This window comes from Mycteria americana, chromosome 10 (genome assembly GCF_035582795.1).
Source record: "Mycteria americana isolate JAX WOST 10 ecotype Jacksonville Zoo and Gardens chromosome 10, USCA_MyAme_1.0, whole genome shotgun sequence".
Lineage (NCBI taxonomy): Eukaryota > Metazoa > Chordata > Aves > Ciconiiformes > Ciconiidae > Mycteria > Mycteria americana.
This window is the reverse complement of record NC_134374.1, coordinates 9,775,931-9,803,415: the sequence shown is the minus strand read 5'-3', so window position 1 is coordinate 9,803,415 and position 27,485 is coordinate 9,775,931. Positions and strand designations below refer to the sequence as shown.

The window sequence follows — 27,485 nt, the reverse complement described above, 5'->3', positions numbered from 1 at the left end:
AGGCATTCTCATTGCTCACTTGTTTTCTGACTCCTCTGATGGTACTGCCAGCAAAATGGGACAACTGGGTGTTACTTTGAGAAGGAGGACAGCTGCCCCAGGCAGAACAGCCTTCCTGTTTGTGGGGTCAGTGTGAAAAAAAGGAGCACAAGTTTTTCAGGCACAGAAGTCTGCCATCTCCTCTCCCCAGCCTGGGATATTAAAATTACCCAGTTCATTTTCCACCGCTGAAAGCTCAGAGGTAAAGAGGTGCCAAATTTCACTAACCATCTGCATAATCAGAGCAAATTACCTAACTGTACTGAGTGATGCACATTCTATTCCTTCTCACTAGCATTGTGGCACATTGTTACTTGAAGGTACCATGCTTGTTTTGCAGGGTTACAAGTCCTTCTCTTCCTTGAAAGCCATGTACTTTTTTTCCCCCCCTTAGCACTAGATTTGCATTCTCTCTCTTGTGAGAAGTTCCAGTACAATCTTTCCTTCACCTCTGGAGTGAAAGACTTCTGAAAGCTGAGTAGAGATGAGTGCTGTCTATTGATAACTCTCACTTTGTTGTGATAGACAAGGAAACACAGCGGGAAAAAGAGAAACTGGAAATAGAGCTGGCTGCTGCACGCTCCACCAACGAGGACCAACGAAGACACATCGAGATCCGAGACCAAGCCTTGAACAATGCTCAGGCCAAGGTGGTGAAACTGGAGGAGGAGGTAAGGATGCTGGGAGAGAGAAATTAGGGTAGCTTGGGTTCCAGTAAAAGTGACTGTGGGAATGAGTTTGTCTTGTGCAAATTATGAGGAAATCTGCTTCCTTCAAAGCTCTTTATACCAGCTTAGCTTTGTCTTGGTTAGCTAAGCCACTGAACTGTGCACAGATAAGCCACAAATCTGTATTTCCTTGGAAGTGCTTTCGTCTAAGCAGCCATGTTTCGTTTTCTTTTTGTTTCGACTGATAAAAGTGGGCTGGAACTGAAATCCCAGCCCTGGCAACCTCCTGAACTTGGCAGAAATTCAGATCTGGATGGACTTTTAACTAATATCAAATGAATGCAGCTTGTCCCCTTGCCAGGTGTTCCACTTACACCAGAGTATCGTGGTGCACAGTGCAGATCACTGTATGTGCCCAGCGTTCATAATAAGCTGGGCATGACCTTGGTTGTTTTCTCTCCCTTTCCTCCCAAGAGGGGATAATGCATTTGAGCTGCTTAGCTGGGCAGCTTTCACAGCAGTTTCTTTTGTAGCCTTGTCCCTGCCACTCACACATGGCTCTCACCTCACTGCCCTTCTGCGTCATAGTGTACGTCCTCTTTCCTCCCGCCTACTCCTTTCCTCTCAAAGGCTCCGTTTCCCACTCCCAGCCTCTGCTTCCTTTACTCCTACTCTTCCTCCATAGAGAGCCTCTGGAGGAAATCTCATGACCAAGCACACTTCCTCCACTGTAGATTTGTTCTCTCCTCCTTCAGTTCTGCCATCTTCCTGCCTACTAGCACTCACCATCACCCTCAGGTGAGCACAGTGCCTATATTCACCTGCATCTTGCTGTCTTCAGAGACATTCCTCAAACCCTCCCCTTGTCTCCTTCTACTCCTCTCTCCATTCAGGATCCCATTGTGCAAAGAGAGGAGGAATGATCAAATACAAAGTGAACATCCTCCTGTCTTATGTTGCCTGCCTTCCTCCTCTCCCAGGTACAGATGTAGCTGCCTTCTTTTTAATTTTAGCCTGCTCTTCTTTAAGCTCTGTATTTGCGTCAGTCGCCCTTCCCCTTAACCTTCCCTTGTTTCTTTCCCTGGTGTTCTTAATTTTTGCCCCTTGCAGTACCTTTCTTTTAATCTCTTCAGTTTCATGGAAGCCGTCTCTCAATCTGTCCCCTCCTGGATCTGCTCTGCTTATTCAGGGTGTTGTTGCACGGTTACCTGCCATCATACCTTATTAGCCTTTCTCCCCAGTGCTCCACCTCACTTTCTTTTCTCCACCACATCAAATGGAAGCAGTTCCTCTTTGCTTTCCAAGCCCCTCATGGTTTACCCAACCCTGTTTCTCTTCTCCCCTTGTTGCTGAGAGGATGTCTTCTACCTTTGTCCTCGGTTTCCAAGCACCCCTTCCTCTGCACCCCAAAACAAGCGCTTCTGTGCTTTCTCCTGGACTGTTCTCACCTTCACTGCAAACACTGGCAAGGCCACTTTGAAGCATCCCTTGCTGCGATACTCACAACGTGATTGGCAGGGGCTAGGCCACAGTTCATGCTAACCCAGAGACTCTCTACTTGGCCTGCTCTACGTGTGTGTTTCTGCCTTTTGTCTCTGGTCCCAGACTCAGGCTGTGAGCTTTGAGGGCAGGGAGCTTTCATTTGTACAGCACTTAGCATCGCCAGATTGGGGTCCATCACTGGGAAATCAGGTTCTGTGCAATACAAATTATAATAATAAAAATAGAACAGAGTCAGAGGAATGCTTAAGTATCGCTGGCCGCATTCAGCCTTGCACGCAGTTGACAAGTCCATTATTTTCACTAAAATTGCAGCATCTCCTGGCAAGGCTGACTTGCACCTTTGTTGCTCAGGGGGACAAGGAGCATTAGGTCGTAGGGTAATTTAAACATGACATGATTCTCTTTGGCTCTAAAACTATTCTGTCATTTGATCCTGCAATGTATTGGAGCTCTTTGGCTTTCATTGAGATTTCAGCACCTTATTACACTAGAAGTCTGATGTATGACTAATTTTAAGTACATAGGACATCTTGTGGCTTCCTTGGAGCTGTTCACATGCTTGGAGTCAACGTGTATAGAGGTGCTGTGATCAGTCAGCACACACAGCACTTGGCTAGGTTGAACCTCTGTGTAGGCACTAATATTGGCTCCCTCACAGTAAAGTTGAAGCCTTTAGAGATAATAATAATTGTATGTTTTCTTTTCAAAAGACCTCTCTCATTTTCCTAGAAGAATTGGGTTCAGTGCTGTTGCAAAGTATTTCTGCCTAGGCAGAATAGTAAAATAGGTAAGTAACTCTGAGCTAGATTGCATGATAGCTTAAAAAACACACATATGCTGATATAGAGTGAAATGCCCTGGTCTTGACTGCATGAGGGCTTGTGGTCATTTGCATCCAACCTTTGCTCGAATCCCAGGGTGCGCAGGAAGTGCCACCCTTCCTGTTGTAGATAAATATGGAAGCGTCTCAGTGAGGGAGCAGGAATTAACTCTGCTTTTTCCTAGAGGTGAGGGGGAATAAGGGGAAACAGAAGGGGTAAAGAGTCACTTTTGCATGTTTCCCAAATCACTTTTTAATGAAATACTTAGGATTATAAGGCATTTGTTGCCTCATTAGTATTAAATTGTGCGAACTTCTCAAATCCCCAAGCTGTTTGGTAACTTTCCGAAAGACAGCCAAGCAAGCTGTTCAGTGCTCAGGGCACCATTTAGAAGGGACTGTAAATGTCAGCCTGAGTTAGTGACATACAGTGACTAAGATATATGAACAATTTGTCAATCACTTCTTTTATTCCTGCCAGCTTAATCTGAGTTACTAGTCCCTGTAATTGTCAGGAATTTCCAAACTAGTCCTGCAGAAGAGGGTGGAGTTTCTTATGCTAAGGTTTGGCAGCCGCTCTGGCTCAGGGCCTGAGGGGGGTGTGCATATTTCAGTTGTTGCATCCTGTAATGTAAGTTTTCAGCTCCCCCCCCCCCCCCCCTTCCGTTTTGACTTCCTATTAAGCAGAGTTACCCTACCTTATATTCACCAGACCCTTCATAAAAAGAATATTTCCGTTCTAATGAGAGCTATAAACCATATATCACTATAGCTGAATTTAAATGTTGCATTGAAATTGGAACTTCCATACTCTTTTTAAAATCCTTTGCCTGAATTGCCAGTTTGGGCAAAACCACCCATCTGTAAAATGTAGATACTTGTCTACTCCTATGGAGCTTTGAGAGCTTTTATATATATTGCATTTTAGCATCCAAGTTAGAGGGAGGGAAGAGATAAAGGGATGCTAATTGGGGTGGAGAAAGGAATGATCTTGGAGATACCAAAGTATAGTTTGAAGGAGTTGGAAGCAAATATAGACATTTGCAGAATACTTTCCCTGGTCTGTTAGCAGGGGTGAAATGACTCTTCAAATTTAGAACAAGCTGCCGTTAAAGTTTTCGATAGTGTGGAGTTTATTTCTGCAAAGTGCTAAAAAGGGTGAGTGATCATGAGTATTTAAAACAAACTTAAATATGTCTACAAACAGACTTGCTAGGTATGTATATGTTTTATATGTAATATTTAAACTTTACTACTTCTCTACTATACATAAAGATACCCAGTAATTAACCCCTATTTTCACTTCTCCATTTTCATTCTTCCCTTTAGTAGATGTTCCACAGTTGTGCATAAGTCATCAGCTTATTAAAATTGTTTCTAGTGAAGTATTAGTCTGGTTTTTGAACTTCAGATTATTTTCTTTACATGCAATAAATCTGAGATAAACTGAATACATTTGAGGTAAAATGCATATTGTCTTAAAAACATAAATCACAGTCAGAAATTGTTAGTGATAATATTTGCAGCTAAAGCAATGAAAAATTCTCATTTTGGAGCACAGATTGCCATGATGGTCTCAATTTTGATGTAAACATTTGAATGGCTGCAGTGTGCAGCAGGTGGGTAGCTGGTAGATAGTCACAGATGGCCTCTATGTGTGAGCTTTTAAAATAGTCGTGTTACCACGCTTTCACCAACATCTGCTAGCATACACCTGGAGAGCCTTTAGCAAACAGAGCAGATGGTTAAACGTCGCTTTGCTCTGGGCCAAAGGCAGAATTGCTGGGTTTACAGAAAGGACCGTCCTGACCAGCCTGAGACTCTGGGTAAACGCTGGCTTATTGTGAGTCCTTACCAGGCTTGTAATATTGCAGGAGGGAGTTTGATGCCAAATACTTTATCTAACCACAACTGCTGTGTAGTTGGTACAAATGTAGAGGGTACAATTGCTACTGTTCTTACACTTCTTAAAAAAAAAAAAAAAAAGGAATTTCCAGAAGTTTTATTGAACTTGGTCATTTCTGCTTACCCTGGTTAACTCATACCGTGGAAGACCACACTTCAACTTAAAAAAAGTTTGTGGGTTTTTTTTATAGTAGTGTAACTTGTACTCCTTTGCTCCACCACTTTACAAGCCACTGTTTTAATGAGTGCCTTAAGGAGACAGCTTTGAAAAACAGTGACTACCACTAAGGAGATATAAATACATACTCTTTGCCATCCTCATGCACACACCTTGCAATGGAAAGAGAAGTAGGCATCCTCTCTAATGGGTGCAAATTGGGGGCTGGGGGAAGGGAAGAAGTTTGAGTGAAATATCTTTTTAGAAGTGGCTTGTATTTAGAAGCTACAAGATCTTTCAGCCATCAGAATTCAACATAAACCAGATATCAGAGCTATGATATATTAATTTCCCACTCAGCTACTGTGGAGAGAAATAGCGCACTATTTCCGATAACACTGAGGGTTCTGTCAGTGGGGAAACGTAGAAACGTTCCTTTCCAAATGACATCTATTGTACTTTATATGCTGCGTCTGAGATACTTTCAGAACAGAGCTCTGGCTTGTAGGGACGAGACCCAAAGGAGAGTTTGTGTGCTTGAAGGCTTGTCTGGTTTTTTCCAGTCACTTCTCTGGGTCGATAAAAAGATATTCCTAGTCTCCACAGCTTTGTCTCACTTAAATGCTTAGACTCTCAGAGCTACATAACTACTCCTTTCAGGACAGAGATGCTTTTAAAGGGGACACTTTTTGCATGGCTTATAGTTCATGGATGGGTGGGGTGGAGAGGAGAGAAAAATCCCTCTCTTCCCTGTAACTAGTATGTGTGTGTGTCTTTAATGACGTGCATTCTTGTAACAATGCAGAACTGGCTTTTTATTGCCGTGTCGCTACCTCTCATATTCTGCCTGTTAGTAATTTTCCAGAGGTGGCTTTGAGAGTTATAACTTATTTTAACACAAACGGAGAGACGGCATTATGACATTCCCATGCAACAAACACTATTCCCTAGCAAGAGGATAGTGTTACCAAATTGCTTCAGCATGAGTTCTTGCTGAGGCCAGTGGTGCCTTATTGGGCCTGAATTCAAACAAACTGAGGGTTCAAAGGCATCCTAGAGGAATATATTCCAACTGCAAGAGGGAGAGGTGGTTTAAACGTGCTTGCTGTCTTTTTTTTTTTTTTTTTAAACTACATTTCTGCCATAGCAGGCAAATTCTTGTGGGAAAACACATTTTCAGCTGCATCTGAATGGATTCAGCTTTAGGATAAACCCAGAATGTAATGAAAACACCCTGAATATATTAAACAAAGGACTTTGAAGACATCAGAAATAGTGGGTGGGAGACAAGCAGATGCTGACGAGTGTTACCAATTTGCTGAAATAGGAGCTGTCCAAGATGAAGAGGGTGATGGCTGGGTTTGTCAAAATGCCTGGGAGGGTTTCTGAATCATTGCTAGCTATGCAGGAAGTCTTCTGTTCTTCCCCAGAAAAACTCTTTGCTGAGTAACGCATCTGGAAGCGATGAATCTCTTTACAAAAGAAGATCCTTCCTTCCCCCTCACCTGCTACGTCCAGGACTGCGTTTGTCCTGCAGAGTCCGGAGGATGTTGCAGCCTCTACCTCCCTTGCTTCTAGTGACTTGACAGTGAAAATTCCTCATTCCTCTATGCCCATGCTCCCTGTGCTGTGTGCATGAAACCTCCATGCCCTCTTCAGAGCTTTTCTTCTGCAAGGACGGGGGATCCCTGAAAGAGGTTGCGTGGTTTGTCAAAGACTTTGCTGAGAAGCCTAAATCAAATGAAGGAACAGGATTTGTTTGGCTTTTAGAATGTTAATCCCTTTTCTGCTGGGCAGTTGTAGTAATAATCAAATGTTCCTATTTCTGACAGGAACGCTTTGTCCTTGGCCATTGATTTTAGACCATGCAAATGCTCTCTGTAGCAGAGAAGCCTGCAGGTTGCCTGCTGCCAGGCATTACGTTGTCTTAGGAAGTCTTTTCTTCTGCAAAAAGATTGTGAGGAGTAGTTTTGGTTTTCTAGGTTTAGTGAATTTGTTTAATCATTTAATTCCTTTATGTTTAGAGTAGTTGATTCATTTTTCATTGCTGGAAGCCCTGCAGTTCAGGGATATTGGTGTGCAGACTTTTTCAGGCAGTAAATCTTTCTGACTAACTTGGAAACAGATTGCTCTTCAGGTCAGCCAGACTCTTGTGAGCAATGAAACCTCTGAATCCCAAGCGTATTCTGCTTCTCCCAGCTGGCTATCAACTACAGAAAGCAATCAATCCCTTGACAAGGGATAGAGGAAATAAAATGAAGACAGAAATACTTGATCAGGAGGCCAGGGAGTCTTTCAGGGGTATTCCCTGCATCAATTCGCACTTTCGTGTACTAGATTTCTGCAGAGTCTCAAGCCAGTCCTTGCCTTCTTTATTTTTCTTGTCCTCAGACCTGTTGCAGAATTTACGTAAACATCATAGTGGAAGTGAACTGGAGAGTGACTGCTCTTGTTTAAAATAGTTTAAGTAGAAAATTTTGTTGATAGAGTTAAAGCCTGATCTCTGATACCTGGTTAGGACATTTTCCAAAGCAGTCAGGGATCAGCAACATGATTAAAGTTGTGCCATGTGCTGTAGGAAATGCTGGGAAGGGATACAGTCATGCTGAAGTGCTCTGCTGTGCTTCCAGACATGCACTGAGGTTATTTGAGATCTTACCGTCTTAAAGAGGTGTTATAATAAAGATATTATTATGAGTAAAATGCTCTGCATTTTCAGAGCACCCTTCAAGGCAAAACAGTTACAATACATTATGTGAGCATGAGCTTGCTTCTTAGTTAAATGCAGTACCATCAAAAGGAAAATTACTATCTTGTCAAATTTATTTAAAATTATACACCAAAGGGAGTGACTGCATCCGTGTAAAGCTTCAGGAATGAACTCTTCTCTAGAGCACGTGTTCACTGCAAGGCCTGTTGCAGAGAACAGAATTCCAGTGTCCTTTGATGCCATCTCCCCCGTGGTAGATGTTACTGTGGCCGTTGGCACTGAGCAGCCAGTTTTGGTTCTTTGCTGGAAGAGAGAGGGTGGGGAATCCATGGCAGATGACCAAGAACAAGCCTCAGCATGTTGCCTTTTTTTTTTTTCTTCCTTCCATCTCACTTATGTCTGCAGCACCCTGGCAATACTCGGGAAACTCTGTTTCCAATTCCTGTCTTAGGAAAACACGACCATAGTCTCAATTTATGGTAATGAAATCCCTCTATGCTTGGGAGAATTATTCCTGATCCTCTTTACATTGAGAGGACAGATCAAGTCAGAAAGATTTAAAAAAAAAAAAAAAAAAAAATTAGACTTCACTACTACCACTCCTGGAGAATCCTGGTTCACAGAAAGGTAAATTGTTCCTCACAAATACTTGCAGTAGCGGAGATGGCAGAGCTGGAAATGAGTGACACAGCCAGAATATGCAGTGAGTTGACTGAGTGCAGCGGGTGCATGAAATGAAACAGTCTCATATAGAAAGGATAATTGTGTCAAAAGACACATTAGGAAAGCTGAGTCGTCTGGAGCACATACGTGCCTTTAAAGCTTACTGAACATCTGTGATCCAAAAGCCTGAAAATTATTTGAGGGATTCCTGAATTAATTCTGGTTTTAAGACATTAAAAAAAATACACACACAAACCCCAAATTTTCTAACATTCCTAATTCTTCCTGATGCTGGAAAATGAAATGTATTTTGTGAAGGGGAAAAAAAAGCTGTCTTTATGAAAAGCCACTGAACAAGCCGTGCCTGTACTTTAGGTCTGGTGCATGAGTTAGGCATGTGCAGGCAGTGCTGGTAAGTTGGGCAACGGCTTGTGTTGCAACATTTCACCTGCAGGTTCGGCTGATGGGAGCACTTTCAAAGTGAACGTTTCAGTGGAATTTCTGTTTCCTAATTCTTTTTTGGCTGGGTTCTTGGTATTCTTTGAATGCAGGCCAAAATGTTAATCGGCACATATGCATACTCAGGTTTATTATTTATGAAACTAGTAAAATGTTGTCAGCGACTACCTTTTGCAAGGAGAATTATATCTGTGTGTTAAAAAACTTTTCAGAAATTTAAATGCTTTGTGGTAGGTAATAAGAGACCAAATGTCCGTCCTTCCTTCCTTAATTTCTGATATAGAAGAGTGGGGGAGGAGAGCTGATTTTTCAAGAGATTATTCTTCAGCTCGATGCATGATATTTCACTGTTAGCGAATTTATTAGGTTGTTCCTTACTCTTGTCCAGGTCAGTAAGCTCATATACAAAACCAAGATACTGGGTGCTCTCCATTTCTAGCTTCTGTTACTGACTCATAGTTTATAATTTTTGGCTAGTTACATGACTACTATGAGCTGCTGTTAATCTCAGTGTAAAACTAGTGCATTAATACACACTTTATTGGAGTCTGAGAAAGCTTAAATTGGTGTTATTAAGCATTATGATCTGGAATAAAAAGATCTATTAAGTATAACATTTTTATTGATTTTCTGCAGAGCAGCAGTGGAATATTAAGTTGTATTAAAATGTTCTTGTCCCTCCCATTCCAAACAAGCTTGAAATCTTGAGCAATCAAAGAATAAAAATACTTTTCTACTGTACGTGCACTGGTGGGAAGGCCTTTGGCTGGATTACTCACTATTTATTGTAACTTTTATTATAAAATACTTGTTTGGGGAAAATCCTCTAGGGCAGCAACATTCATGCTGTGAGATTAGATGCCTGCTGACTTTATGAAGAGAAGAAAAGGATACCATGTCTGGGATTAATAGTGTTTGGAGATTTTTCTCTCTCTGCTATTCACATTGCAGTCTCTGGATTGCCTCAAGGAACAGGAGTGTGAAAAAGGAAAATTTTGAAGAAACACAAGATAAGACCTTTTTGGAAAGAAGGTGCGATGTAAGAACGGCTCGTGTTGTTCAGATCAAAGCCCAGCAAGCCTAGTATCCTGTCTCCGCCGAAACTTACAGCAGATTCCTAGGGAACCCTATGAGAATGTGGCCAACAAAGAGTGATACTTTCCCAGAATACTTTCCGCTTCCAAGAGGACTTCCTGAGCCAAAAGTGGTGTCTTTTGTCTTTAATATCCCTCAGTGGACCTTTCTTCCATGAAGCTGTAGAGTAGCTCTTTGAACTCACATAAGGGAGTCTGTGTTTTGCATTGTGGTACTTCTCTAGACTTTGGCTCTGACTGTTGGGAAAAGTTGCCTTCTTCCTGCTATTTTTGTATTTCAGGGTTTATGACAATCATAGCTAAAAAAGCAATGCCCCAGATTTGCCGCAGAAGGCCAGCTAATTGTGGTTGTTAGTTTTTTCCTTAACAGAAAATTATGTCCATAGGTGTGCAGTATTATATATATTAGAACAGAGCTGGGCCCTGGCTGTGTTTTATTCTTTTTTTTAATTCATATTTTAGTTTGGTTTTATTCTGCCTGAACTGTGGATTAACTGTACTAAGACAGTTATTGGGGGTCTCAGCATGGTAGTTTTCATTGCTTATCGTGAGGCAGGGTAGCAGCTTGGTTTGCAGGATGAGCAATGGAGGAGGACGGAAGGGCAGGGGCAAGGAACGGAGCAGGACCTCTCAGGTCACACTGCGCCAAGATGACAGAGATGAATGTCCAGACTGCTAGAATAAACCTGGCTGCAGTGTGGAGAGAGCACAGGCCATGTCTAGTGTATGCTTTGATCCTATTCATTATTTTATTGTTACGGGACTGGAATAGGATCCTGCAAGTTTTGCTTCAGTTTCTGCTTAACCTCATAAAAACACTGCCAGCAATTTTCAATATTGCACTGAAAAGTGTTCCCAACTTGTGGATGAGCTCTAAATACTGTCTTTGCTACAGTTACCTTGGTAACATGTGTCAAGTCACTTAAACACTCTCTATTATGAACCCAGATGCCCTTTTTAGCCCGTCGCTGCTCTCAATCATTTGCAACAGATAAGTACCTCAGTTTCTCCATCATTACCATGGGGTCGCTGAGGATAAAAAGAACAAATATACCTAGCAGGAAAGCAGAGATGGGAAAGACCTGTAACATCCTGTGTGTCAAACCCAGAATAGGAGCCTGAGGCACACTGACAGCAGTCATCTGGACACGTTCTTCCCGGCTGGTGTTTCTGTGCTCTGCAGTGGGTACAAAGCCAGAAGTTCACTCACTTGTTCTCATTATTTAACTTATGTTGCATTTTCTTCCTTTGTTTCAGCTCAAAAAGAAGCAGGTCTATGTTGAGAAGGTGGAGAAGATGCAGCAGGCCTTGGTTCAGCTGCAGGCAGCATGTGAGAAACGGGAACAGCTGGAACATAGGCTGCGGACCCGGCTCGAGAGAGAACTGGAATCTCTCCGGATGCAGCAGGTACCCGCTGTTTCCCTGGCCCATACTAGGTTTCTTGTAGGATTGTACACTATACCCTACACCATACATAGAAGAAGGGCAGTGTAAGTTTTACAAGTTTTCCATCTTGTAAAATTAACACATTTTTCTTTTGGTAGCTAGAATCATGGATTTGCTGGCCGTTGTATTGTTTTTCCTTGATTTAATTCTTCCATTCCAACCAGAAAATTTAGATAAGAGAGCAATAGGGGATCCATCACGTGGCAAGATTCAGACATAGCCATATAGCTAGATGGGGTTCTATCTTTAAGTAACCTGGTTATATTTACTTTTAAATTATTTTAAAAATATTGTTCACAGTTTGGGATTTTATATAAAATTCATTAACAACTGGCCTGAAAAGGGGCCCTTCAAAAAGCTTTTGCATTTAAAAAACCAAACAAAACCAGAACAGCAAAACCAATTCTATAAATGCAGTTGATGGAAAGGGATGGGAGCTTCATGTAGAGTATATTCTTACGATTGTAACGTGAGTCTTTTGCAGTGAAAAGAATGAATGAGAAGTAGCTTGTGCAGTGTGTTACGAATTGGATGTGAAGTTTTAGTTTTATTTCAACCTATGTCAAAATGTAGGTGAACTGTCAGGTTTGTAAATTTTACTGGAAGTAGGATGCAGGCCTGTGTTCTAAATCGCATTTAGTTTCAGGTTATGTTTATCCCCCAACTTCCACCTCTGCACAGGAATGGATATTTAAATCTTACTTGTATTTTTGTATTGGTTTTAGTAGGAGTTACAGTAATTTGATAAACTTTTCTGTGTTACATTTGGAAGATTAGGTACTCTGAACCCCACAATTTTTGACATTGAGCCTGAGTCAACACAAAAAAATAGCTTTCCTTGTCATGGTTAAGAATTCTGAGCTGAACATAAAATAGCTTGTCTGCCCAATTTCTTTTCTTTTAAACTTTTTTTAAAATTATTTTTAAGTCAAATATCCTGCCAATCCCAGATGAGACTTCCACATAAAACTATGCATTTTATCCATTGAACTATTAGCTCAACAAATCTCCACTCTTTCTTGTTTTGAAAGGGAACACTGCCTGTCTTCCAAATCTTGCTTTAGAACTGAATTATTTTAAATCCCCAGCTACTTAATCCACAGGTATATACTGATCTTATTGATTTAATAACCAAATCCTTTAAAAATATTTTGGATGTATTTTTTTTAAAGGCGTGATAACACTTGTCTACTAGTTAGTGTTTTGCTGGAACAGTGTTGGAAGTAAGTCTGTGTTACTTGAGGCATTATGGATGAGCTGTAGACATCAGACCTGAATAGCATGATCTAGCTCTTGGATGCACCTGTGGTGCTTTGCACATGGAAAAAGGCCTTTGGAGGGGTATTTGCCAGCTCAGGTATTTGCTTGTTAGTATTGACCAGCTCTGGAATGGCACCAGGAAGCACTCTAGCATGGGTGCTGTGAGTTAAGCTGTGTTTCTTGGGAGCAGCACTTGATGTTTTATGACTTTTGAGCTTCAACATTTGGAAAACAGAAGGAGCCTTTCTTGCATTATATGATCTTGTTTCCTGGCTTTGACAGAGTGAGGCTGAACTGCCCCTGCAGATGTTTCAGACTGAGCTCTAAAGGAGACCATTACCATCACCTAGTTTGCCCAACATGGCATAGGCCACTGCATTTCACTCTGGGGGGTTCTTGCGTCAAGCCAGTGCTGCTCTGGACCAGCCTCTGTCCTTCAGACAAAAAGCAAACACACCAACCAGGACAGTCTTACAGATGCATCCTGAGTCTTTTTTTTTTTTTTTTTTTTTTTCTTTTGGAAATCAGCGTCAGGGTACATCTCAGGCTGCCAACGTCTCGGAGTACAACGCCACGGCGCTTATGGAACTCCTGCGCGAGAAGGAAGAAAGGATTCTCGCTCTGGAAGCTGACATGACCAAGTGGGAACAGAAATACCTGGAGGAGAGTGTGATGAGACAGTTTGCTTTGGATGCAGCTGCAACTGTGGCTGCTCAGAGGTAAATGAGACCTTTCATAGTACAGGGATTATTTTCTTTTTCCAATTGAATGTCATATTTCCCACCAAGGAATGTTGTCATACCACCCTCCCATGATACCTCGCCTTGTGGTCTGAACGGCTTCTTAGACTTCTGCATGCAAGTGGAGCTTGGCTGCTTTTCCTGGGAGCTGTGCAACTGCCAACAACTAGAAACGTGTTTCCAGGGGAAGATTCCTCACATGCAGGAGCAATTTTCCAGACTAGAATTGTTCTGAGCCATTCCTAGAAGCTGTTGATTCAAAAGTAGGTGTATGAGAAGGGTTTTGGTTTTTTATTTTTTCAAACAGGAATCAGTCCTTGCTGAAGTCATGTGAGATGGGGTAAGCTTGGTGATTCACATCATTCACCCTGAATGGCTTACTTGTTCTCCAGAATGTTTTTGCAAATTACTTTGTGGTATTGTCCTCAACATGGTTACTAACCAGAAACATCTACTAGGAAATTCTGCTCAAAACATTCTGCTGTGTATGGAGAGCACTGCTTGTGGGGGTGGGAAGGGAAGGGTGTCTGAAATTTGGTAATAAGCTCACATTCCAAGACAACTGTACAGAAACATTTCTTACGGCTTTAAGTAGGCCCAAGTCCTTCAGCTAGTTGGTAAACAAGAGCTTTTATTGGAGTGCAACTCTTTAGTGTTAGGTATTGCTTACACAGAATTTCATTGCTCACTGGTTTCTGGTTCTTGACAGCAGATTTTATTTTAGATTGTTTCATGAACCAGATTCAAATAGGGATGTTATCGTAACTGGCTTCCTAGCTTGTAAGATCATACTAGAATTACAGGGGTAAAGTTGCAGATCTGCTGTGTTAGCGTTTAAAGACTTATCTTATCTTGCTCCAGAAGCAGGCTGTTATTTTAGGGTATTGATTCTTCTTGTGCACTCTTTTCTGCCTCCCCAGAGATTCTCTACAGGCTCTTGCTACTGCTTGTCCTTAGAGGCCGTGTTATATTTTCAGCATGCGCTGATAAGTAGGGGTCTGGTCTATTGTTTATCATGGAATGAGAGGGGATGTGTTAGGCCTGTTCAGGTTTTGTTAAATGGACAAGAATGCCTTCCAGTCAGGAAAGAGCCAACCTCTGTTTTTCCATTTCCTTCTAGCTGCTTCTCCCCTAAAAGAGAGTATTCCATTAGTGTCAATACTTCTGCAAGTTTATATGCAGTTGGCACCTATGGTATCTCCTTCAAAAATACAGGCTGTGAGGGATTCCACTAATTTCAGTGGCAACCTCATCTACACTGTGCACAAATTTCTTTCCCTTTTCTTTGATAGTGGAAAATAGCATCCCTTAGTAAGTTGAGGTTGCAGGAAGGATGCTTTACAGCATGGGCAGGAATCTGGGTCAGGTTAGGTTTCTTTGATGAATGACCTTCTTACGCACTTCACATTGGTGCTTTGTTGTTCCTGATCTGAACTTTTGCAGAGTTAAAGGTACATTTACCAGACAGTTCTTAGACCTGCTGGGTCTGAGAGAACAGATTTCTTATTGCAATGAATTGGAGCTCTTGGTAACTCCAAATTTTTTTGTGTGTTTGTTTTTTTCTAATTATGTTAATGCATAGCTATGTGAGTAACATGCTCTTAATGTTATGAGTCATACAGTGATACAGAGCGTAGCACAGTGGCTTTGTTCTGACTGAACAGCAACAAGTAGAATGAAGTACTCGTTATGTTTGGTTAGTGGACTGAACAACTATCACAGTGTTAACATCAGGCGCTATATGGAATCAGTCTAAAACTGTTTCCAGCCCACTCCAAGATTTTTGGACCAAGCTGCTTAGGATTGCTTAAGAAACTTCCATGCCTAGTTCCCTTTGATACTCAGATTCCCTGTATGATACTGTTGGAAGGGGAAGGGAAAAAGCTTTATATCTGAAGTGAAGTTTGCACCGTTTCAATTGAAGAAAAGTGCAGAGTGTTCTATACCATCCTTCCCCCTCCCCATGTGTTTGGATTTGCCTCATCGATAAGTTTACAATAGTACAGTGAATCAAGTTAGATCATAGACTGGCCGGAGATGGACAGTAGATTGAGTTATTGTTGTAATGACTTGCATATTTTTGTAATCCTTCTTTCATTAGGACTGGGAGTTGGATTTTTGGAAGACACTGAGCCAGCCTAAACTCAAAAAAAGTGGATATTCTTGTTTGTTACTTTTGAGCAACAATTTTGTGGTGCTAGGAGGAAAGCAGCAAACTTAGCTGGTCCTTCATCTGCTCTACTGCTTGTTCTCAGGGACACGACAGTGATCAGCCACTCGCCTAACCCTAGCTATGACACATCGCTGGAAGCTCGCATTCAGAAGGAGGAGGAAGAGATCCTGCTTGCCAACAGGAGGTGTCTCGACATGGAGGGAAGGTAAAATGCAGTTTGGTCCTATCTGGCTTCTTTAGGACAGGGATTTTAAATTAATTGACTGGGTAGGCGCCTCAGAACGAGAAATTCTTGTGTCTTCACCAATAGCAACGATGTAGGATGCCAGATGCTCATTTGGCCAAGGAAGTATCTACATAGCAATCCAAAACCTGTCTTGATACTGAGGGCTAATGCAAAAAAGTCTTGTGTTAGATTTTTTGCATCTAGCCTGTTCCTCTTCTCTCTTCAGGGCATCTTCATCAGACCCCAGGCTCCAGCCACCTCATAACAGTCTCACAGAACTGTTTTCCCTGGGCCTAGGTCCAGTGCAGACTCCCCAAAGTGTGTTAATCCTCTTCTTTCTGTTGGTCTCATGTCCTGCCCATAACTCTCACCTTTGTCTCAAAGCCCCTTCCATGGCTGTTTAGAGCAGCTTCCAGTAGCCAAAGGTGGGTGGGTATCTCAGTGCCGTTCTCTCATGCATGTATACAGGAAGTCTCATGCATGATCTGCTCTGGTGGGCCAGTGAGCAGCCAGTATTCAGGGCAATAAGATCACTGGCATCCTCTCTCTGCCTCCCCAATGCCTAAGGGAGTCCTAGTTACAGCCATGGGGGCACTGGGGCCTCAGTCCAAGGAGGCAGGAGTACAAGTACATTGTTCTTCTTTGTACTTCTCAAAAAGGATTAAGACTCTGCATGCTCAGATCATTGAGAAGGATGCCATGATCAAAGTCCTCCAGCAGCGCTCCCGGAAGGAGCCTGGTAAGACAGACCAGCTATCGTCAATGAGACCCGCCAAGTCACTGATGTCGATATCGAACGCTGGCTCGGGCTTGCTGTCCCACTCGTCAACGCTGAGCAGCACTCCCATCCTGGAGGAGAAGAGGGAGGACAAGAGCTGGAAAGGCAGCCTAGGTAATTTTTAAATAACAGTAGCAATTCAGGAACACAAATCACTGCTTAGAGGGGAGGCAGGAGCAGCAGAAGGAAGAAAGTGTGTTGGACAGACGGATCAGCTGGCCTAGCGTGCAGTAAAGCTGACTGCAAGCAAGATGGGACACATTTGGAATAACTGCTTGTTTTAATCACTTTCCAGAAATAGTGACTTCTGATGTCCAGGCTCTGTCATTAAAATGTGTAAGCCTTTATTCCCCATTTGGTACCTGACTTTAGGGATATTTAAGCTATAGTTTTCAGAGTTCCCAAGCGCTTGCTTTCAGCTGGGTTGTTACAGCTGTCTGAAGGTGTAAAGTCTCCTTGAATAGGAGCAGAGATACTGATCAGGATTGCTATCCTGTAGTGTTGTGCCTGCACTAATATGACTCCTGTCTGGAATAGCTCAACACCATTGTTCAGAGAAAATGAGTTGTAACAAAGCAAATCTTAGATGATTTTTTTTTTTTCTGGGGGGAAGTTAGGCCCAAAGGCCCTCCCTATGAGACTAAAAGACTCTGAAATGTAAATGAGAAACTGTTGCAGCTGATTTCAGAGTGTGCAGATTTACCCTGCCATAGATGGGCCACTGCTTAGAGACAGGGAAGTAAGGTGTTAGTGCCCACTTGTGTATCTTTGCATGCAGCAACATGAGGATACTGCTATCCTTTGGGTACTTCAGTACCCAGTAGTGAAAGGTGCTATAGAAAGGTAAATTAGTGCTGTCTGCTGAAGCACAGAGTGCTTTCGAGATCCTAGAGCAAGTACTACAGAGGGATGCAGAACTGATACTAGTTAGTTTTCTGGGATTGTGAAATTTCCTTCCCTTTTTCCACAAAGGTGTTCTGCTGGGAACAGAATATCGCTCCGAATCCATTCCCTCCACCCCCTCTCCTGTCCTTCCTTCCACACCGTTGCTGTCAGCCCACTCGAAAACAGGCAGCAGAGACTGCAGCACCCAGACTGACCGGGGAAACGAACAAAGCAAAGCTGCACCTTCCACTGCAGCTCCCACACCAGGACGACTCCCCAGTACCAACCTGGCCTACAGTGCAGACAAAACAGGTAACAAAGCTCAGCTGCTCTCCCAGAGGGGCCCCTGCCACTGACTCGCCATCAGTTCTGCTCTGGGGGGCAGGCCCTGCCGTCCCTTTTTCCATTCAGGAAAACTGCATGTAGTTTTTGTCAGGACAGATGGGTTTCAGAGGCAAGCCTTGACAGTATTCTGAGGGTTTTCGTTGTCTCAAATGCTCTGAAGGAAAAAAAGCCTCAAGAGTGATAGCATAAGTATGGACACACTGGGTAGAGAGGTACAGCAAGATTTAAGAATTGGAGCAGGTGTATGCAAACCCCAGGATAGTCTCTGAGTCAGCATCTACTCTGAAGTAAATTGTGAGTAGTGTGTGGGGTTTAAACAGCGTATGAAAATGGGCTGTAGAAACTGGCCATTGCATTTTAGTGGGTATTCAAAGCAAAGTGGACTCAGATAAGGGGGAGGAAAAGGAAGGAAGGTAACTATCGTGATAAAGCTGTCTCATTACTGTACTGTCCCAGTTGCAGGACCGACTTCAGCGTTGGCACAAGTAGATCCAGTTGACAGTGACTGTCACAAAAGCTGAATTTGCTTCCCACAGAGCTCCGAGCTGGCAAGAGCTGCTCATTTTCCAGCCCACTCTGCCAAATCAATGCAGATTACACAACCTTGCCTCTTCTACTTACAGACACATTACAATTATGTTGTTCTTTATGGAAGAGTGAATTTGGCTGGTCTGCTGTGCATCTTGCCTATGCTATGCTATTTAATGGGTATCGAGGGAGACAGGGGAACAGGTTTTGTGGTGAAAGTCTACACTGACTGCATTGGTTTAAATGCAGTCACTCCAGTTTTATATGCCATTGTGCATCAGTGGGAGATACCCAAAGGGAATTTGATAAAATATCTTTATTTGTCTGGCTACGTACATGAAGAATTGAATTTTTTAGACTAAATAAGGAGTTGTTAGCTGTCTTTTGGCCAGTGATAGAAGATGACCTCTAAAATGTTAATGTCATTTTTCTAACCTCATTGAAATTACAGCTTTGATTGTCTGTCTCTTGTTTTTCCTCATCACATAGATGGGCCACTCTTCCACTCCAGCACTCTTGAAAGAAAAGCCCCCGTTCAGACCATGGGGCAGGACCTCCCAGATGGAGAGATGGTAGAATACCTCATCTGAAAGGCTGTACCAGGATCTGAGCTGGGATACAGTAGCAAGAAATTTTTAAAAGACATTTTTATTGGGAAAAAATTGTAGTACCTGAGTAATAAAAGAACACTCAGCTGTTTGCTCTTGTATATTATGTCTCAAAAGTATGGACAGGTTAATTTATAATTTGTTCTAAATTATAAAAAACCCATAACACTTGTTCTTTGAAAGTTTCCCCCTTTATTTTTTAAATACTGGATCTGGTAACATCTGGAGAAAAACCAAGAACTTTAGCTGCACTACATCTGATACTTCATTTCAGTATTTTTAAAGTCTCTTAAACAGAAGTACCTACTCTCACAGCTGTTGGTTAAATGTCTAGCTTGAACGCAGTGAGGTGAGCAGAGCGGCCTTATAATGATCAGAACCAGGGACTTAGTTGTGAGCATCATTTAGTGGTTTTAGAATACAGGTGTTCTGAGAAACTTTTATAAATTTGAGCTGTGATCAAGGGAGATTTCTCTTTACACTCAGTGTAAGAACTCAGAATAGGTATTTCACATTCATACGCTGGAAAGATTTCCATTTTCAATGTGGTAACATTCTTTTTTTTTTTTTTACTTCCTAAATTGTGTTATTTCTTTATTAAAAAAAATTACTCCGGTGATTAATGTCGCATTTCGCATTTTTAGTTTCCTTGAAAGATTTGCCACACTTTTATACTTAAGTACTTTTTCAATAATTTATACAGTGGATAGTAAATAATATATTGCATTCATGTTTTACGTAAATTAGAAAAGGAGAGTTTACAGGCTCAGTCCTGATCTGTTAGATCAGATTTCTGCCATTGTAATTCCATTGGCTTTAGTGGAACTACTCCAAATTTACCATAGTGCAAGTGGCAAGTCCTGTTGCTTTTCAGTGTTAGCAACTTAATCTACTGCATCTGTGGAGATCTTTCTCCGTAGCAGATTTTTCTATATTTCAAATACCCTCTACTTTGTATGTCCCTCCTTCTCGGAGATACTAGATTCTTTTTCATATAGCAAAGCCTCAGAGGTAGAGCTTTTAAGAGGAGCTCTGTGTAAAGTTTCAGATGGCAAATTCTTTCCTTCTAAAATATTTTTTTTCTTCATCTAACTGGAGAGAGCAGCTTGAAGAAAGTCCCAGAGGCATTACAGAAGAAAGTTACACATTTAAGTCATCACTTTGAGATTTTTTGAAACTAGCACAGATGCGGCAATGCTTTGGTTGCAGATGCTATAATGAGATATTAAGACCAATAGAAGTAAATGAGTATTTTTTGTTACTGTCTTTGCATTTTATTAAAACACTTAAATATTAATTTCTGTTAAAAACTACTTTTTTTTACTTGAATGTTAAAATATTTAATTAGCCAGCAGTCACATGTTGGGAATCTGGCTAGTCTCAGCTTTCTGTGCAGCATGAGAGTAGCCAGATTTTCATTTTAGATCATTTCACCCCAGAAATAAGGAAAATCAGCAATTAGTCATCGAACAATTAGTGAATGTCCTCAATTCCTACTTAGCTGACACTACTGATATAGTGTCCAATTGAAATGGCCTTACCAGATCAACAGATATAACATGAATTTCACAATGGAGGGTTGGGAGGTAAGAGGAGGTGCCTTCTGTCTGCTGCAGGGGTGACTTAGCGGTGCCTAAAGATCAGCTGTGAGTTGGGTTCTGTTCATTTTCTAGTGATAATCACGTAAAAAACAAGAAAAACACTTCCCATCATTTCTAGCAGATTTGCTGCTTGTTCGTGTTCTTCAGGCTATATTCCTAGACCCACAGAAGTTAGAGATGGCAAGATGCGTATGGTAAGATGTGAACTAAGTCTAAATAGCCTGCCTTTACCAGTGACTGCTCTAACGGGCAGCACAAACTCCCTTCTGTCACCACTACTTAAGACACTTCAGAGCTGCACTTTTAAGTCTCTGCCATATGGGACAGCGTCTTTCTGGACAGTGTGGTAGACCTTCCCTCAGTGTATTCTAATAAGTTGTCTGAATTAGTTCTCCACCCTTTTTCTAGACAAGCTGTTCACAGCCTCTTCATTCTCATCCCTGAGAATGTCTTACATTTATTTCTCTTGGCTTAATTCCATCCCATTATATGAAGTAATGCCCACTCTGGATGATTTGAAGTGATTTCTTTTCCTCCTCCACAGTTGTTGGAAATGCAGGAGAAGCTTTTCTCATTAGCTGAAGGTGTCCATTTTTCTGCCATTTCAGCATAACTTTCTGTATTATGTTTTGTGGTTTGGGCTTAGAATGAACAATAAGGGAGATCAAATGCCATTGAGTGTCTGGGTGAGAGAGAGGGAGAGATGTTTGAGTGCTTTCTATTCTTTTAAAGTCAGGAAAAATTATATTCCATCTTCACAAGTACTTCTCAGCAGTAGGAAAGAAGTTTTGCAACTGTAGGGCTGTAGATAAACAGTTCCAACTCGCTTGATTCACATTAATTATAAAACGTCTAGGAAAATTTGGATCCTTTACAGATAAAATCTCTTTTAGAGAACTGATTTTCCCCAATTGATATTGGCTGTTCAGCTGGACTAGGTAAAAATAATTTGTTTATCCTCCTTGCAGCTCATTGTTTTCAAACTGAATGCCTCTGTAATCTATTTTTACGAAGAAAAAATGACATAATAGCTTTCTGTGAATAAAATACAGATATGGACAGCAACTGTCTTCTCCAAGAATGGAAGCCCAAGCGGTCTCTGACAGTCCAAGCCATCAGGATTGCAGGAGCCTTAGCAGTTCTATGCCCATGGAAGTAAATTTGGAAGAAGATGGTGCAGTTTTACATTGTTTAGGTCAGGTTCTTTGCCCTGTTTTTTAGTTTTGATTTCTTCCAAAAGCAAAACCCCCACAACTTTTGACATGGAAGTTTGAGGTCATCTTCCTGTGCTGACAAACTAGGAGCCATCAGGAATGTAGTCTTTCCCTCGAGCTTCCTCAGAGCCATCCTGATGTGAATGTAAAAGAGCTGCTTGCTTTGAGGAAGATGTGTACTATAGTCTTCAGTCTCTCTGTACAGATTTTTATTTTGTTTTTAAACAGAAACTGCTTTAAGGAAACAAACTGCACACCTAGTTCCTTTTCCTTCTGTAGAGCTTATTTCTAGTAGAAAGTGATTTTTAACACACTGATTGCAATGACCTTCTTTGCAAACCAAAATTTTAGACTAAGAGTTTTTCTTAAACTCGGGTATTAGGAGCAGAATTGTAGCTTTTATAAAGAAAGCCACATATTCTTCTTTGTAGAGCAAACCAAGAAAATCAAGTTTAGTTATTTTTCCTCTTTCCTTTCACTGCTTACAGAATGGCCAAACTCACAAGTCCTTCCCTTGGGCAGTTCCTTTGGGATTTGGCGGCTCAGGGAGCTGCCTGAGATCTAGAGGCTTTTGTTCCCATCTGGCCCAACGTCATTATTAACTTCAAATAGCTCCTGCCTGGCGGCTCTTGCGGGGTCTAGAGCAGCAATTTTCGGTCCGTGGTCTAAGGACTCACGGGGATCTGTGAGTTGCTCCTCAGGGGTCTGCAAAGGGTGGCTGAGGTCAGCAAGTACTGTCAGGGGGCTGAAATTCTTTATGTGTGCTCTCTGCCTCTGTTGGCAAGTTTGTGGAGTGAGAGGCTGAAAACTGGCATTAGCTTTGCTTCGTTTTTGAGGCTGCCTGAGTGAGGGGACTTGCAGAGTTTTAGGCCAGAACCATTTCCGAGGACACCTCCTGCTCCAGGAGCCCACGCCGGTGACCAGCAGTGCGTGAGACGTGTAACAACCGCATCCCGTGAGCCGTGGCACCCGTACAGTGAATCCCGACAACCGTGGCCAGACGATGTGCTTTTTCCATTGCTTATAAAATGGTGGCGATACAAACTCCGTGCAGTCAGGGCAAGCAAAACCCCAGGGGTAATTTGGCTTTGTCTCCCTCCCCACGAGGGCTGGCACAGGTTAGCCTGGGATTCACTGTGCTTCTTCACGCCGCGGCCGATGGGTTTGCTCCGTGGCAGGGGCCGGGGGCGGGGGGCTGTGGGGAGGGGGGTCTCTTTTCATGTATTTGTATAGGAACTCTTTTTTAAAAGCTAGCATTTTTATGTCTAGAAAGTAAAAAGACATTGTAAAATGTAATTGTACTGTATTTATGAAGAAAATACATTTCTTTTCAAAAAGATCTTATTCGAAGTTGGTTTTAGAGTCTGACTTCCAACAACACCACCTCTTAGGCTTTCAGAAGCATTGAAACCCATCTGTTGTGCACTGTGCTGTCCAACTATACCCTTAGGGCTGTGCTAAACGATTGAGATTTAAGAAAAATCTGCCCTCCTAACTCGAGCAGAACCTGTGTTGCTCCGAGTTCTGAACACTTGGTTTCATTCAGCTTGGGTTCTGCTCGGGATCAGAAGTGGAGATGCTGAAATAACTGGAGAGCAGGCTGGAGCAACGTAGCTTCCCAGCCCTGCCTCCGGGGAGAGCTGGGAAATAGCTGCCCTTTTGCTTTGACTGCGCAGCAGGGTTCATCCCCGAGAGAGTCGTCGCTTGGGACTCCTGTCCTGTCATTTAGGTCTCTTCCATTTGTAGAGGAGGAGCTTTGGGGGGCAAATGGCTTCAACCCAGTTTCCCTTTCAGCAGGGTTGTGGTCTAAAAGGCGAGAAATGAGTGACCGATTAGCTGCTGCTCTTTAGGATTCAAAATATCAAAGCATAAATTAAAATACTAAAAGTTTGCCATTTCACATCCTTAGAAAAGGTGTCAAGAGAGTGATCTCTCCTATATAAATCTATATTGAAGTGTATCATGTGGATTATTTTTTCCTCTTTATTTAAACCGTCAAGTTTATTTTGTAATTTGTGACTGAGCTGTTTTGTAATTCAGCTGTTGAAACAGCCCTAAAGTCTTTGAAGATTATGGCAGCTTTAATTCTAGGAAAGAAAACAAAAAAGTAAGTGTAAATATGCGCTAAGAGATCTTGTAAATGTCTATCATTATGTTTGTAGTTAGCTATAAAAATATTTGTGTGTTTTTAAAGAATGGATCCTGTGTTTTCAATTTTTTTTCCACTGATTTGCTTGTTCTGCAGTAAATTTTCTTAGTATGAAAACCTTATTGATTATAAAACAAAACAGTCTTCACCTTATCTAGTCCTTGCTCCTGCCTGGCCTCCGTCTTTAAGTTTCCAACTCCTACTTGGAGATTTTGCAGGATAAAATAATTGTTCATTCCAATCTCTTCCCTTAAGCATCACTTTTTTTTTTTTCCTCTGACCGGTCCTGCAGCTGCACACAACACTGCATGCTTTCACCCCTTTTTAATAATCGGATTAACAACACTTGCTTACCGTAACTTTGAGCTGCGGTGACAGTGCCAGTCATCCCTCCTTTGAGAGCTGGACCGTCTTCAGACATCGAAGGGTAACAGCACGTGAGTAACCCGCAGTCGTGGGAGTATTTTCTACATCACGGTCTTCAACAGACCGATGTGCTTTTTGTTCATATGTTTTTGGTGCGTTTTGTTGCCTCCAATTTGTCTTTCCTTTCTCGTCATGCTGTCGGAGGGAAGGAGCAGGGGTTACTGGGAAGCTAGCTGAAAGTGGTCAGCCTTGATGCGTTTTCACTGTTGGCTTTTGAAGCTGATCTTAACATAGTTGTAGCCTCCCCTGGTTGCCAGTGCTGTAATAAATACCAGCTTGACAAATCCGGGGGCCAGTGGTCACTTTAGCACATACATCCCCTACGCTTTCAGGCCTTTTGATGTTGTTTCTATAAATCTCTCTGGCATGCCAGAGTAGAAACAAGAAGACCAAAAAAAACCTCAGCCAGACAAAAAAAAAAAACCAGCTACAGAAGCTTGCTAATAGCTGGCTTATTTAACAAAACAACTGTGGCCCATCTGCCAACTGGTGCGAGCGGAGCGTTTGGACATTTCGCAACGCCCCTGGTAGCAGGACGGGCCGGTCAGCGCGGCTTCAGCCCAGCCGCCTGCCCGGAGAGGAGGCTGGAGCGAAACGCCCGCCGAAGACAGCCTGTGAAGATCCCACCGTGGCTCCGTGGGGAGCGGCGAGAAGCCAGGCAGAGATAATTTGGGTTTTCACGTCCCCTTATCTTTCTTGGAAGTGTGTTGACCAGCCCGCTTGGACATAACCACCTACCAGAGGCTGTCCTGGGCCTTCCAGGTGGCTGGACGCAGCGCCAGCCCCCGCTCTGCTGGACGCATCTGCTGGACACGTGCGTGGTAAAGACATCTCCTTCAATCCCATCTCCTGCTACTCAGCGTGCCAAGGTCCGGGGCTCAAAAGGGGAGAAAAAGATTAAAAGGCGGTTTGTTTTGTGTTTTTTTTTTTTTTTTCCTCAGTTGGCTCAGCCTTTAAATGAAAAAAACTCTTTGCTCCAAAGCCTTACTAAGTGTAACTTAGGTAGTGGTCGGTTGCTTCCCCGACAGCCCCGCTGCTCCCAGGGACGCCGGGCGGCAGTTAGAAGCTAACACGGCACACTGCGAATACAGCACGGTCCCGAGTGTTGCACTACCGGATGCATTGTTTTATTTGTTGTAAAGCATTGCCTATCGCTGCTTTTAAATAGCTATGAAGAACAGCAAAATTCCAAAATAACGCAGGACCTTTCCAGAGGCAGCTCTCTGCCTCCCCTTCCTGCTCCCCAAGACGAACAAAATTGCAGCATTTCATATCTTCTGGAACATTTCTCTGAATTTGGTAAGAAAGAGTAATATAAAATGGGAGCAAAAGACTGGCCTCGTAAAGGTGCCTTTAAAGTGATATTTAGATCTAGCGGTATGTTTGAATGAGATCATCTTCACCTTGTATTGTGGAGGTAAACTTGAGAGGAAAATTTTCATTGATCTTTTGCCAAGAGGAGTACTAACCTTTTAAATATAGGGCACGAATATATCCCAAGAAGGGATATATATACTATATAATAGAAATATATATACACACGCACACATAAATACATACAATATATGAAAGCTAGTAACTTTTGAGAACCTCGTTGTCCAAGATGAAATTTTCTTTTCATCCCTCGTCATTTTTAAACATAAATGGTCAGTTTTGGAACTTCATTATTTCTCTACCCTTCTGTTTTCTGTTGCTGCATTTTAGAACAAAAAAATCATAAGAAAGAAACCCTCCCGTCTGCAGCATTTCAGTTCTCTCTTTCAGGAGTTTGGGGGTGTTTCGGTTGCTTTTCCCTCGCTGATGGGCCGAAGCACAAGAGGACAGGACGGGACAGGGATTTGCCTCCTGCCGAGGGGCCACGTGGAGACGGCTATTGCGGCCCTTCATGCACTGCGCGCGACCTGGGCTTTGTCCTCGCCGAGCTGCAGTGCCCGCAGCAAGGCGCTTAGCAGCACCCAGCCTTTTTCCTCATTAGGTTTCAGTGTTAACGGGGCTCACCTAGGCTGGTTTTTTTGCTCTGCCTCAGGCCTCATGCAGCATCACTGGGGCTGGACTACTTCCATTTGTTTCTCATTTTGGAAGGTATCGCACTCAGATCAGGAGAGCTAGCACCAATTTTTATTAAATTACCATTTTCAGAGGTCGGCAGGAAGAAGCCACACGCCGGGGCTGCCTGGGGCTGAGTCGGAGCCCTGCCGGCCGGCAATGCTGCTACACGGCAGCAGCCCCAAAGGCACCCAGCCCTTTCTTCACCTCCAAACACCGTGGGCTTTTTTGTTTCCTTTGTTTGGAAGGGGGTTTTCTGTGACCACCCCACAGCGAGAGGTTGTTCCCGGTTTGGGGAGAGGAACAGTTCTGCCTATTTCCCTGCTTGCGAAAGCTCCCAGTGTGACTCCCAGCAGCTCCTGAGCTGCCTTTCTGCTCACTGCCCGGCCGTCCCAGCCCAGACCCCAGCCCCAGCTCTGTCTGCGGCAGAAGGAAGAAGAAACCACAAGCGTTTTCTTCCTGGAGCCAACCAGCATCAATGGGGCAACCTCTGGCGAGGGCTGTGCGACCGCTGCGACTGGCATCCTGATGCTCCGGGAATGCATCCCTTCAGCCCGTCCTGCTCTGGGAAAGCCTGTGGAAATGTGGTAGGTCAGTTGATGTTTTTTTTCCAGATAAACTTTCATCTTCATTCAACTCATTCCCATCCCTTTGCCTTCCCCACACAAAGCTGAGAGCAGTCTGGACCCTTTTATCATCCTCAAGAGCTTTCCTAGAGGGAAATATTTACCCTTTCGATTCAGCTCCGTGATTAAATCCCGAATCGGTGGAAAGACCCCAGTGCTGAGCAAGCGCGAGGGAGCTGCTGTTCCAGCGTCTCTGCTGCTTTCCAACCTGCAGCGACGCACTGGGGGGCCGGGGCAGGCTCCCGGGTCTCCTTCCGGGGGGTTAATGGGGCAGTGAAACGAAGACTGCCCATCAGAAGTCACTTACAGAGTACAGGGTTAGGGTTTGCACAGGCTTTGTTTTTTTAAATGCTGAAGAGTTCCAGGAATGTCACTTCTTGGGGCTGAAAAAGCAGTTTGTGCCCCGCCACACGTCC

General features: G+C 42.9%; 1 protein-coding gene across 4 annotated transcripts in view; it reads left to right on the top strand.

Moving 5' to 3' along the window:
* Window positions 1-19,098, top strand: part of AMOT (angiomotin) — a 61,355-nt gene extending 42,257 nt beyond the window's left edge. For all 4 annotated transcript variants that reach the window (XM_075513211.1, XM_075513213.1, XM_075513210.1 and 1 more), the window contains 7 exons: window positions 565-710; window positions 11,276-11,425; window positions 13,253-13,443; window positions 15,720-15,842; window positions 16,523-16,755; window positions 17,614-17,838; window positions 18,889-19,098. In XM_075513211.1, coding sequence (XP_075369326.1) covers window positions 565-710; window positions 11,276-11,425; window positions 13,253-13,443; window positions 15,720-15,842; window positions 16,523-16,755; window positions 17,614-17,838; window positions 18,889-18,989 — 1,169 coding nt within the window. In that variant the 3' untranslated portion in view covers window positions 18,990-19,098. The remainder of the gene's footprint in view (window positions 1-564; window positions 711-11,275; window positions 11,426-13,252; window positions 13,444-15,719; window positions 15,843-16,522; window positions 16,756-17,613; window positions 17,839-18,888) is intronic.
* Window positions 19,099-27,485: the final 8,387 nt, after the last annotated feature.